This window comes from Oxyura jamaicensis, chromosome Z (assembly GCF_011077185.1).
Source record: "Oxyura jamaicensis isolate SHBP4307 breed ruddy duck chromosome Z, BPBGC_Ojam_1.0, whole genome shotgun sequence".
Classification (NCBI taxonomy): Eukaryota; Metazoa; Chordata; class Aves; order Anseriformes; family Anatidae; genus Oxyura; species Oxyura jamaicensis.
Window position 1 is genome coordinate 73,260,936 of NC_048926.1, and position 14,575 is coordinate 73,275,510.

The 14,575-nt window shown below is 40.8% G+C and overlaps 1 protein-coding gene across 2 annotated transcripts in view; it reads right to left on the reverse strand.

Moving 5' to 3' along the window:
* PLPPR1 (phospholipid phosphatase related 1) overlaps nt 1–14,575 on the reverse strand; it is a 150,107-nt gene that overhangs the window by 35,440 nt on the left and 100,092 nt on the right. For both annotated transcript variants that reach the window (XM_035309823.1, XM_035309824.1), the window contains exon 3: nt 2,438–2,626. In XM_035309823.1, the coding sequence (XP_035165714.1) occupies nt 2,438–2,626 (189 nt within the window). The remainder of the gene's footprint in view (nt 1–2,437; nt 2,627–14,575) is intronic.

A 14,575-nucleotide genomic window follows, 5' to 3' on the forward strand; every position in this document is an offset into this window, starting at 1 on the left:
TACTGGGATAGAGTACAATCATCACTGTATAAATAGAAATGGCTGCACTTGCTCTTTTCACTGAAATCTCTGGGACATTCAACTGTATCAAAAATCTTTGCCTAGACCATGACTGTCTGAATAACAGGCAGCACCCATTCAGGTGCTGGATGGCAGCTGCAGATCAGTAATGCAATGCAGGGACAGAGATTATGGAGTCTCTAAGCTCATTATCTATCTCATTTACTACCTTTCTATTAATGACCATTGACAAGTCTGTCTGCAGAGGGAAGACAGGGTGAAAACAGGTACCAGCTAAAGCAGAAATTTTAAATTAGCCTGCAAGGAGGGCAAAGTCTCTGAGAAAATGATGGGTGTGAGAAATATAGTGAAACTACTCATATAAATACATTGTGCTGAGGACCTGTAAGGAGGACAGAAAAATACCCCTTTTACATATTCTCTAGTTGAAGATTAGCCCAATACTAAGTAATTATACTTGAAATAATTAAACGCTGTATTAACAACACAACAAAATAATACAATCAACACATTAAATAATGTATTAATGCATAATGTATTAAGAATGAAAAGAAAAATATTTTCCCAAGAAGTCTGACCTACTGTCTCCTTAAGGCTGTACAAAGAGATCATAACTACACATGGTGAAAGGAGCCCTGCACTGTCCCTGACCAACGCTTTCTCTAGATGAAGCGGTAGATGGCCAGTTCAACAGCAGAGTGTAACCCAAGCAGCACTGCTTGTTACCTTAGATCCAGCACTGGATCCTGTCATTTAATGTGACTGCTGTACTTCGGGACCCAAGCTGGCATCTCCGTGCAGCTTGTATTATACGAGATAGACCTACCAGCTCCACACAGCACTTAGCTGAAAGAAGGTCTCTGCACCCAAAAACTTTGTTTGATGCTCACTCCAGTCTTTCACTTCTTATGTTTAACATCGCCTAGGGATTTACAAAAGCAGTGACGTTCATCTCCCAAAGAAGACTCCAATCCAGCTTTTTATAAATAACTAGAGAAAACTTAATGGGCTTCTGAAGTGAAAGGAAATGTCGAACCAGTAGAGAAAAACCTGAAAAGTTTGCAACCCACTTTGCCAGAGGAAGGCTTTAAACAGAAGATCCAACTGAAGAGCAACATTTTCAATACTGCTTGCCCACCTAATGTCGTATCATTAAAACAAGGAACAAGCCTCCCACTAACTCTGGTGTTACAGCATCCAGGCATGGATCCATCACTCGATTTTGCTTTAAAAGCACAGCCTGTGAAAGTTACTGTAAATATCACTATGGAGAAATGTAGCATTTATTTTTGTCTATCATTGCAGCACAAAGTAAAGCAAACAAGATTTAACATTAAACAGAGTTTCAATACAGAAAATAATAGTGTTACTACAGAGGATTTTCATGAGCTCATGACATAATTCATTAAAATTTTTTACTCATTTTCATGAAGTGTCCTGTACAAAAACTGTAGACTTTTATGCAGATCTCTTTCAGATCTCTTTATTAGCATGTTCTGTCTAAACTGTTTCATGCATTAATATTCATACAGACCAAAAACTGAAATGGATTATGGTCCAGCATTTATTTCTCATGCACAGTTTTCATCAATTTTTGAAAAGGTTGCAAAGCAAAGTTAAGAAAGAAATACTAAAGATAAAGAAAGAAGTATAAGAAAACAAAGCATGTAAAGACAGAGAGTGGTAGGAATTTATTAATGTAATTGCATAGGTAGGAAAATTAGCTATTGGTGAAATTTGTAACTTTCTACACAGAAAATGGAAAAGGGCCAATGTTTTGGTCATCAGTGACTACAATAACCATGTCAGAAATGCATGTACTCAGCTAATTGTATATTTTCACCTGCTTGGAACAGCTACATTGTAGCTGACTGGTTGGGTCAAGTAAAAAAAAAAAAAAAAAAGTTAAGAGGATGTGGCTGCCAAAATATGAACAGATTCTGAACACCAAGAAAATAGCACTCATGCTTTTCTTCATATTGGTCATCTTTCTGCACATCTAAGCCTTTTAAAACCTTTTATTAGTCTTCTTAATATAGTAGCAAATAGACCCAGATATGCTGCATGTCCAACCCAGGCTTTATTCCAAACTTATACTGTTTTTTTATTATTATTTTTTTTATTTTCAATAATAAACCACCTTTGCATTCATGACTCTCTGGAGCCCAGACAATTCACAGCTAATCACTGAGCTGGGCAAGCTATTGTAACAGGCTTAACAAGCTCTACCTCTCAATCTTGCATTAAGATTACCTCAGAATAATTACACCTGGAGATAAGCAATGAAGATCATATTAGGCTAAGGCAAAGCAGAGACCCGGCTAAGTGTAAATCAATTACAGCTGAAGATATTATAAGACTGTTGTTCTTATTTATGGAGTGGTAGTGGAGAATTCAAACAATTTCTTATACTTACAATAGCTGTCGGAGTTGAAGCCAGCACACAGTAGAGCACAAGGGGTGAAATAAAGCTCTCATCCTCTGTTCCAGGGTATGGTTTCATCAAATTGCCATCCTGACAGAAGAAACCTTGGATATGCACTTGAAAAGTATCAGTGCACTCGAAGTAGTAGGCAAGCAGAACAGTCCCAGCCATGATGACAAGCTGAAAATACAGCATGGTGACACAGAGGCATTAGTTGCTTTTTTAAACAGATGTAGCTATGCCTTCAAGCTACTCTAGTCCCAAAGACCATCCTCCCTTCATCGTCACCCCAACGGTCCTTGCAACACTGGTGTGTGTGTGTGTGTGTGTGTGAGTGTGCATCTCTGCATGCCTGCTTTGCAACATCTGTTACATAAACCTTTTGGCAAACGACACTAATGAATGTCTCAGATAGGAGTGGGTCTGTAACGCAGCTTGTAGATGGATGGGAGCTTTGACAGTTACTTTGTCAAAGGGCATGTGATTGTCAACGGCAGCAACGATAATGGAAATTAGCAGGACGAGGGGAGCACTGTGGGAGCTGACAGTGACAAGCTTAAACCTGTGCACAGCGGTAGGCAGCTGGAAAGGCACGGGATAAAGGAAGCTAAAGCCAAAATGCTTCCTGGCTGCAGCTGCAAGCCTGCAACAGGGAACGTGCAACCTCTGCTCATCCATATGAGCCCTTGGTGGGTCCAGATGAAGTAGTCATCAGATCTGTCAGATTTGACAGATCCAGTGGGAGATTAGACTCCTGCCACTCACCTTTCCTTTCAGCTACAGCTTACCAGGAAAGCTTTAGAAATCCTCAGAAATCTGTCCCCCCAGACAACTCGTTGGAGCTACTTTATGTTGTCTCGCTACCCCGCTCCATCACAACCACCTTTGGAAAAGGCTCTGGCTCAAGTCTGGATCTTCACCTTTACACATATAAACCACAAGGAGCCTTTCTTGTCTCTTTTTGGTAGTTTACTGCTGACTAACAGGGCTGCTTGGAAAATCTCAGCTATCATCATTTCAGTGCATAGTCAGAGTTATTCTGTATAAGCTGTGGTTGTGTCAGCTTCCCAGTACATCTCAAAACAACCTCACCAGGGCTGCCACTTAACCTAACCTCTGAAAATTAAGTGGATATGATAGTTCATTGTTCTTGTTCCCTCTCTACCAGATTGCAAAAGAAATCTTATGTCAAAATCCTCAAGACTTACAAAAACAGCGATATTGATCTGGGTATTACAATTCCAGGGTTGGATACAGGGTGGTCTTTATAGAGCAGGTCTTTATAGAGAAGGGCCACTTACGACTGGTACCAGAGTTGACGCATATACAAGTTATTATAACATGCCTTAGGAAAAAAAATAATAATAATAATAAAAAAAAAGGCAGTAAAACCAAAAGTGAGGGAACAAACACCAAAGTGGCTTTTTTTGTAGCATTTTGCCTCCAAGATAACTGCATCAAAACTGTGTTGCTCTGAGATAATTGTAAGAACAGACCTTTAACAAATAATTTTGGCAACTTGTTCTCAAAGATAGACTTACAAGCTATCCACGCACTCCTCTAACCTAATCTTGCATGTAACACTGATGCAGAGGACAGCTGACAATGTCATTATATCTTTGGGCACGTGTTGGACCAAAATTAAGACAAAAACCAACCAACCAACCAAACAGGTAAATCATTCATGAAAGTAGATCCCAGAATAACAGAATGGTTGAGGTTGAAAGGCATTTCTAGAAGATACCCGGTCCCACCTCCTGCTCAGGCAGGGCCACCTTCAGTAGGCTCCCCAGGACCATATTCAGGTGGGTTTTGAGGATCTCCAGAGAGAAAGACTCCACCACCACTCTGAGCAGCCTCTATGATAGATTTAAGCAGACCAAACTGAATCCAAAATTGAAGATTTATGAACTCTCCCCATTCAAAACTAACCATATCATTTTGTAACCAGACTCTGAGGTCCACAGATTAATCCCACACCTGTAAAATACAGCCTGGATTGTTTAGTGTTTTTAGCCCAATCAATTAGCTGTATGGATTCAAACATCAGCTTCTGTGAATTACAGAATTTTGGTACCAACTACAATTTACATAGACAAAGTACACAGACTTTTTAGAAGCTCATAGATGTAGTAATCCACATAATTATTTTCCCCAAACATGCATATGATTTCTTTCTCCCACCCTGATTTAAAGCATGAATTTAATATATAAAATGTTAATCAAACATTTGTTTTCTCACAATTTTTGCTTCCTTCTGATGATTCAGCAACTTTAAGATCCCAAACTCTGAAATCTACCACCCTGTACTGAATTGAAGCTATGCTGACCCTGTACAGTCAGTACATGGTGATTTCTCCTCTGCTCCTTCCCTCTCAAGCTTCTCCTGTGTCCTGCTGCAGGTCCACTGGAGATGGCTGGAACTGGCTGGAGAATCAAAAGATTTAGTCTGTTTATTTTTGCCTGTGTAATATCTGCCTCTAAAGGTGTGTAAGCAAATGTATTTTCTTACTTCATCAGGATTATATAATAGTAGCTTTAGAATGAACTGCTTTGAGTATTTTGCATTCAAAATGTGTACCTGTCCTTCATTTGTTCAGCTTTCACTATTTATCCTGTCATTTTCAAGACACAATAACTCCCTTTGTAGATTTTTTTAAGCAAATGTAAAGCATGATTCTACGTATTTCCCAGAGACCTTTACAGCATCCTGGTTAAGTCAGTGGGATGTCCTATAAACAAACACATTTCTGCAATTAAGGGCCTAGAAGACACAAAATTACCTCCCTGTGCAGCTATAGATTTCCTTATCAACCTTGGCAACTCTGTTTTATAAATTAACACCAGAGGAAGGCAATGACACTATCATTACTCTGCCTGACATAGACATAAAGGCAGATTACAGAATACCTGGACATAGAGGTACTGAAGCAGTTCCAATAGTGTTAGTAATATGCTGACCCATCTCTCCTATTCCAAACACACCTCCAGACATGCTTTAGGTTGCCAGCCCCAGCCAGCGTGAAAGGAGACAGTGCTATAAGAGACAGGTCAACAGGAGCTGCTTTTCCCCTTGTCAGTGGGAAAGTGACAAAACACACACTAAAGTTATACCCTTCTTTGGGTGCCAGAGGAAATAAATCCTTTTCAATTATTATCTTTTTTCTTTTATTCCAAAAGCACTCTCTAGCTAGCAGTTGTACAACTGATTCTGACCTTCCCAGGCCCAAGTATTGCCTTAGTGCTGCATGAAAATACTGCCTGCATATAAAATGCAGCTGTAGTCTGACTTATGTCAATACTGACCTACAACACAGACAACTCAGTAATAAATCAAATCCTGGTCACACTTCAGTTTCTGTGTGTGCTTTGGTCTTTTGAGAAATAAATAAATAAATAAATAAATAAAAAACATATTATCTGAAAAAAAAATTGTAATCCTGAGAACAGCAGGTAGTTATTTCCAACATTTTAGGGAAACATTTAGGGAAACAGCAACAGCAGAGCAGCAGAAATTAGGCCTCTAGTTCAACAGACCCTTCCACAGACCCATTATGACAAGGGATGATGTGTGGTACAGAAAGGACAAGTCAGTTATTGCAATGAATGTGGCAATCTTTTGCTGGGCATAGAGTCAGTGAAGTCCTGACCACGTGTGTGGTATGTTCCTGTGCTTCATATTGAGTATTCACTCTTGTCAGAAGCTTCTCAGCAAAAGGCAAACTTTCCATTTCCGTTTCCATTTCCATTTCAGGTTCCCTTTCCCTTTCCCTCTCCCTCTCCCTCTCCCTTTCCCTCTCCCTCTCATTTTCCCTTTCCCTCTCCCCTTTTCTTTTCCCTTTTTATTTCCCTTTTCCATGCTGCTAGGTGAAAAATTCATGTTTATTTCTAGTGGAAGGAGTGACATTTATTATTATTATTATTTTTAATTCTGTTTTACTACTGACAGATGCCTAAATGAGCTTCAGTTACCCTCTCTTTCTCAATTTTTAAAGCTAAGACCTAAAATGACAAGTGCAGTAATCCCTGATTTTTGTAGTCACAGTCAGGTTGTAGCAGATAACTTTCCCTTTTCTCATTATTTTAAGGTTTAGAGTCTTTGAATGAAGTGTTGAAGAAGAGCAGAAAGAGCAGATAGGCTGACAAGATAAAGATACAGAATGTCTAGTTACATAATTCAGAAAACACTGTGCAGCTTAGCACTGACATATTACCGGGTTTACTTGCCAATCCTTATTGATACATTTCCTTGAATTTATTTGGGAAAAAAATAAAAATGCTCAGTAATTCAGCTTAGAAAAGCAGCCAATTAATAGAATTGTCTAAGGTGCTTAATGGCTTTAATTACCATGGTATTTAAGCACATCATAATCCTTAATGTTTATTATCGCTACTCCATTCTAAGATAAGAAAATGCTCTTATCATCATTTTACAAAGAGGGGACAAAAGCAGGAGAAGATAAAATGACTGCCCATAGGTCACAGTAGAAGCTGTGGCATAGTCAAGATTTATCTTTCTGCAAGACTAGATTTTTCTGGTTTAGTCAACAGTCTGCACATCAAAAAGCTCGATGATGTATGCTCAGATCCTGATTCTGCAGAAGCTCACTCATGACGCAGTTAACAATACACAACATGTGTCTGATACAGCCCCATTAAAAAACTCCACTGTTACTTTAGATCAGGCTTGACAATGTGGATTCACACAACTGCTTTGTGTTTCTTCCTTGAAGCCAGTTATTTAAATGTATTAATTCTGTAGTACCTCATTCAACACTTGTCCCTCACTACACCATTAAACTCTGTACCTCTACAAGCCTGCAATGATTCTGTCCTTGCAGACCTTCCCATCACAGCACTTACTCCTCTTTAAATTGTAGGGGTTCTATGCAATCAAATAAATACATTCTTAAATGTCCAAGAAATATGAAGGAAAGCTTGCAGTCTTCAGCTTCTTTGGGCGATCAGTAATTATTTGGTGCAGGTGCTTATCAGATATTAGTGTAAGAGTGTGTCCTAAGTATAGGGAAACAGCATCTTCAATGTAAGAAATGTGATTCAGGCACATTAATCCCAGGGACAATTGTGATACATCCAGAAACCCTCCCCGTCACCCTAATACTGTGAAAGTACAACTCGGAGACCATTGCAAAAACAAAACAACTGCAACAGCAGACAGTGGGTCTCAAGGCCCTGACTTTGCACACTCTCTTCATTTACTGCAATCTCTTAATCACAATTGGAAACCTTCGTAGTAGTAGCACCTTTTTTATACTGCTGTGAACACCAGAGAGCCACCACTTTGCAAACAAGAAAGCGAGAGGCTAACTCCGTTTGGGAAAGGGACGTAAAGCTATAAAAGACAGAGACTAATGGAAAGAGACACCTGATAGCAGGAGGCAGAGCTTTTTGATCAGCCTACCCCGAAGACTCCCTGGAGCTCTTAATAAGGGACCAAGAAATTGAGTGAGAAAAGGAAGTGGCTGTAAAAATTTCTCATATACTCTCTAGCTGTACAATCCTGTAAGACAAGCATACAGCCACTGCAAAATCTACTTCTGTTGCATGTACTGAGACACTTTGTCACTTGTATAAATCATAATGCAAAACCATATGAATGAACATGAAAAATACAAACCCTGTTGTTCATATTCGGATATGAATAGGTAAATTCTTTCAGCTTATCGGTCTTCCCACATGTTACTGATAACTTATCTCACAATGCCTTTAATGCACGACTGATAATTAGAATTTTTTTCTTGCACATAAGTGACACATAAAAGACATTTTTATTCCTTCTGAGAGAAGCCTTTCAAACGTTGTTTGAGATGTTACTTAGTGGATAGTCAATCATCTAACTATTGATACTCTTGGTCAGTTTATTTGTTTCTAGCAAGCTTCTATGGTTTTCAGTTCATAAACCAAAACTCACAATATTATGAATAGAGCACCACAAACATGCCTACGTGTTTTCAACTCTGGACACATGCTGTGGCTCACCCACAGCAGGAAAAGGTTCCAGACTTTTTAAGCAGATTTCCATCTCCCCTTCAGAATGAGCTCTAGTGACCAATTGCTACACAAAGCCCGAAAAATCTTGTTGTGCTTGTTTAAGCCAGCTGGTAAGAGTACATACCTACCAGAATAGACACACTGGGGCATCTGACAGACACGGTGTATGTATGTCGTAAAAACACAGGTCAACCATGTATAGCACTCCCGTGTTACTGCTGGAAGGAATTGTTGGGAGTGTTATTGCTCTCTGCTGGACAGCATCAGTAATGCTCAACTGTATGTCCTAGAGGTGGGAGCTCTCCTCCTGCTGCTGAAGTAGAGGGGTGTTAGAAGCACAGACAACTGGAAGCAATCACATGCATCATGAAGCTTCAGGACACACTTTCACCCTGCTATAAAAACAGAGCAAGCCTCCATCTAAGACTCACTGAGACAGTTTCCTGAAGCATCTTGATTAGAGTGAAGCCTCAGAAACTCATGCTGGTGCAGGGGTCAAGAATTTTAAGTGCTGCCTGTATTTATCTGTGGCCAATGGATATCCATTTACTAAATCATCCTTCACCTGATACAGATTTCTTACCTCTGGTGTTCATGCCTGAAAAAAAAAAATACATTAATATCTCATCAGTGCAACATTGTTTTCTTAAATAATATAGCATCCTACAAATACTGACAAATGAACTGGGTTTGTGTTACTACATGACAATTTTAGTTAAACAATTACTTTGACAAGTGTTATTACTGTTATGTCTCTGGATATTTTTGCAGGACTACTGAAACTGTTTGTAATCCTGACTGCAACTTAAATAACCTTACATAAACCCTGACTGTACTTGTAAATAAACGCATCCAATTTTTCATGTTGTAGATGGTAAAGTGGTAAGGAAGGAGTTAAACAGTTCCCCTCAGAAAAGACTGTTCTTACACATAACAAAGAAGATGGAGACAATAATTAATTAGAAGTCCATATGATCCAGATCTGCTAGCAGCTAAAAGGCCTATTCTCCCACCGAGATGTGAGGGTAATAGGTACATATCTCCCGTTAACATGAATGGCAGCAGCCTGAATTCTTCAGGGATCAACAAGAGTCCCTACAGCAGTTTGTTAAGCATCTGTTCTATACCCTTTTATCACAAATGACATGCTTTAAAAGTTCACCTTGGTACTTCTATAGCACACCAAGGTCTGCAGAAAGAGGAAGAGTGTATCAGGACAGTAAAAGCTCTCATCATTTCTGACCGCAGTGAATGGATGGCAAGGATCTGGCTGACTGCGCAATCTTTTAGGCTGCAAAGAGACTGACTGGATGCAGCAAATCATCTTTACTGTTCACAAAAATATCACAAAGTAAAGTCACAGCTGCTAGAGGAATGTACGATGAACAAATACTTTACTTGGAGACAGAAAGAATAACCTAAATTGGAATTCCACCTAGTATTAAATATCTGCAAGTGAACGCTTTAATTATGCAGAATAACCACCTATTTTATGCTGTGTCAGAATAAATATGAAGCCAGTGACCTTTCAGAGCTGCCATTCCTCTAAAGTGTTTTCAGTCCCTCACCTGACATAACTGACTTTACAGTCAGTTTTCTTAAGGAACTGGGGCACACAAGTCACGATGTTCTGAGAGCAGCAAATTTCAGGGCATGGCTTTGTTACGGGAGTTTTTATGTCCAGTCAGCATGGTGACACAAGCTGGGAAGCAGCTCAGAGAGAGGGCTAAAAGCACCCACAGGTCTGTGAAGCCGGATCTGTATAGAAAACAGACTGGTCTGTGCAGAGCTTCTTACTTGTTCAAGAATTAATTGCATTGTTATACCATTTTGGCAATCAAGTTTGGACTAGCTATAGCTTATAAGGCTGAAGAAGACATTCACAGGCAAAAAGAGGGCTTCACATGTTTCAAAGGCATTTGTTTCAAGTAAAGTAGTATTGTGAGATTAGCACGGCTTCTAAAAACACTGACATATGGTTATAAACAATCCTAGCTTCTTTTTTATGGCACAGTCCTTGAAGAATTTCTGTCCCTTTACACTACAGAAACTAGAACTTATCTAAGAGCTCATCTGCATATGGAAGCCAGATTACTCCAAACCTAGCTGTGTAGTTAAAGTGGTCCAGAACTATAATGGCAACGCAGACATAACGATGCTGTAAATGGAAGATCATTTTCATTTACAGAAAATCAATTAAGCCTCAACATGAGGCACCTTGATTTTCAGGTGTAACTCAGTCCATTCTACACACTGCTCCAAGTCCCCGTTTAAAGCAAGCTTTCAGTCTTCTAATTTCTAGACCCTTATATATTGCCAGTGATTCCCTTGTAATAGATTTAAGCCTACTTTCTTTGTCAGGTGACTGCAACCTATAGATCACAGGCTGAAACTGTTAGCTTAAAGGGAGGAGAAAAGCCTACCCACATGTTGTATTGTGTATTTTAATAGTATAATAGCTTTTACAAGGCCAAGATCTGAACATGAATATGAATGAAACCCATAGAACCAAATATTCTTCCATTTGCTGAGGTAACAGGTAGGGCAGCAGTAAGCAGAGACACTGGGTCAAGTGTGTTGGATGGCTGATGCAGCGCCGGCGAAGTTCTGGACTCCAGTTGCATGGGTCCACTACATCTATAATCCTCAGATACCCCTATTAATTAAAAGCACATTATTCTCCTGACATTTTTATTTTCAAAGTTAGTAATTCTCCATATTGACACAAAACTACAACCTGCATACGACTGCCAGTATTATTTTCAATTTCTACTACAGATGGATTTGCTTGTAATGGCTTTTGTTTCTGTTTGATAATTTTGGGACCACTAAGAAAACAGGAGGAAGATCACCTTAATATTCATGGCACTACTGGGAACTCCTATAGGTATTGCAGCAGTAGATGGAAACATGGGGGCTGTTGCAGGAGCAGGGAGAAAAGCTTGGAAAACATCACCACTCTTCTGAAGGAATAACAACAACATGCTGTGGAAAACCACGGTGCCTCCTTGGCTACCTGCCCTGTCAGACTGCTAACAAGGACATGAGAGCATGTTCTAACCTTTGGGATAAGTCCTCTGATACCAGCTCTGAAGGTGTGTAACCTTGTGAGGAGACAAGGAGATGCACCAAATGAATGCAGCACATGATACTGACCTGTCAAAAAAACTCAAAGTTGACAAATTTTCCTAGATCCACTGAAATCTGACACTGTCTTGATCAACTAAGAAAGATAAGTAACATTAATAATAGCTTTCCCTCCTCTCTCTATCCTACATACCTTACTTTTTCAGGACAATTCTTGTTCATGGTGGAGAAAATTCAAGAGGTGGACATACCGTGTTTCAAATCCTGTGTTGATGGCTATTGGCTGCAGAAGAAATACATGTGCAAGCACTTGTCATCTCATGCTGGGGTTGTCCAAGAAGCCCCTACCTGCTCCTGACCCAACAGTGGACAAATGATTCTGTCCTGTTGTTTTTTGTAACCATTGGTTTTGTAAGAAAAAAGCACGATAATTCAAACAATATAAACATGCTTCCACAAACAATAAAGGAGATTTCTTTAGAGATCCACCATACTGTTTACTGAGGACACTGGCAATGGTGATGCTCGCTTGCCTGTTAAGAGCCATTGAAGCGAAACATGTATGTTGTAGGCCCAATGTTCAGCTGCCCTATTTGTGTTTTTATGTTGAGGTAAGTGTAATGTGGGTGCTTCCCAGCCAGTACTCCTTTCTTCTCAGCTCTTTGTGTTAACAACTGAGTGCAAGATGGTGCAGACATCTTTGTAACTCCAGGTCTGCACTTGCAGCTTTCGTGTAGTAATTGAATCTACAGATGTAACGAGTTTATGTGACAAGGCTTTGGTAGTTCGATAGGAGCCAGATCCAGCTGACTCCAAAAAGGACCTGCTGCTGGCCAGGGCAGAGCCAGTAAGCAATGCTGGTTGGGCCTCTCAGAGAGTGGATTTAAGGAATGACCAGAGCTGCAGCCAGTGGAGGAGGCCCTGGTGGAGCAGGTGGATGTGGCCTGGAGGAGGCTGCAGCCCATGGAGAGCCCCTGCAGGAGCAGGCCCCGGGCTGGAGCTGCAGCCCAAGGAGAGGAGCCCACGCAGGAGCAGGGGGCCTGGGGGGAGCTGCCGCCTGTGGGGGACCCATCCTGGAGTAGTTTGCTCCTGGGAGATGGATGGACCCCGTGGTACGGAGCCGTGTGGGAGCAGTTCCTGAAGAGCTGCTGCCTGTGGGCAGCCTCTGCAGGCTCGGTTCAAGAAGGACGGCATCCCGTGGGAGGTACCCCACATGGAGCAGGGGCAGAGAGTGACCGTAAAGGAGCGGCGGAGATGAAGTGTCAGGGACTGGCCGCAGGCCCCATTCCCCGTTCCCCTGTGCTGCTTGGGGGGAGAAGGTATGAGAGGGTGGATGGGGGGAAGGTGTTACTAGTTTTCTTTTAGTTCTCACTGCTCTAGTTTGTTATTAACTGTCAAGAATATACATTAATCTTCCCTACACTGAATCTGTTTTGCTTGTGATGGTAATTAGTGTTCGATTTCCCTTTGATTTCCCTTTCCTTATCTCGACCCACAAGGGTTTTTTTTTTTTTTTTATTGTATTTTTTCCCCTTGTTCTGCTGAGGAGGGGAGATGAGAGAGTGGCCTGCTGGTGCAGAGCAACTTACAGGTGTTAAGCCACCACGACAGGCTCTCGCGTGACATGCATCAGATCTGGTACCAGATCCACACAAATTTGGGCTTGAATAACAATCCTAGTTCTGTTTTTGGTGGTAAGGCTGGGACACTGTAGAACAATGCTCCGCAGTCTTCTCTCACTGATAAAAATCAGTGCTTTAATGCTACAAAATTTACTGGCCTCTTCTCACACAATCTTCTTTATTAGTGTCCCCATACTATACCACAGTAGTAAAAGCGTACAACATGCATGACAGTGCTGCATGAAATGCTCACGTGGCTGTGTGCTGCAGCAGGCTTTTCCCCATCATGATCTGAATTCCTGCTGGAAGAGAAAAATGCACAAATCTCTGCATTCATATGGCACTGTGCGTGTGAGCTATTGGTAATGACTGGGAGTAGAGCTGGCACGGACAGGTACCAGTTTTTCCATGCAGACTTCCTGAGGGACAGGGGCAGGACAAGGGCACCAGGACTACCTCACACCCATCCCAGATCAGCTTTCATCTGGGGGCTCATGGGCACAGTACTTCATCTTGTAGCAACCCAACTGTTCTCACTGTATTCACCGCACTCCTGATGAGCTGGGCTGCCTTTGGAAAGCCTCCTTACATGATCCCTACCTGTGAAGGGCTGTGCTCACTCCTGTCTCATGCCTGAAAGGGGCAGCAGAGGTTTCCTCACTCTCTTCAGAGGGAATGGCAGAGAGGGGTGGATGTCCCTAGAAGCTTTAGGGGGTCAGCTGAAGCAATGGACACTTGCACAAGGTTTTATGCACCTCAGAGGGGCAACAAGATGAATGAGACAACAGTTAAGGCTCAGTACCTCAGGCATTGCTGCAAACTGGAAGAAACACAGCAGTGTTCTTTTAATCACGGTGGAGGAAAAGCTTTTCCCCCTGTGGCTTAGAGAGGGAGGGAATGAATCCCTGGCTATTTTACAGAATCATGTAATGCCCGTGTTACCAAATGCAACAGTCTGTAAAAGTTAATACTAATGATATCTTTTCCTAGCTAGAAGATAGATAATAAATGCCATGAAAAGAGCTCCCTGTAGTTTAACCCTGAATGGCAATACATCTGATGAACTTCTTGCAATTTCTCAATTTTGGCAAGCTATAATTTGCCAATAATAATCTGCTTACTTCATGGAATTTTAAAGATACCTTTTCTCCTTTAAGATTTATTTCCTATGTAGCCATGCTACTTCACTGTGTCTTTTTTTTACTAAACAAACAGTAAAAAAGGTTTGTATATGTAAATTATAAAGACATTTTTGTTACTGTTTTTCACAGCACAAGGTTCATTATAGAGTAGACTTAAAAGCAATCTGATTTATTTAAGCTGAATCCAGTTTTGGTAGGATATATGCTGGATTTCTTTCCTTCTTTCCTTCTTTCCTTCTTTCTTTCCTTCTTTCTTTCCTTCTTTC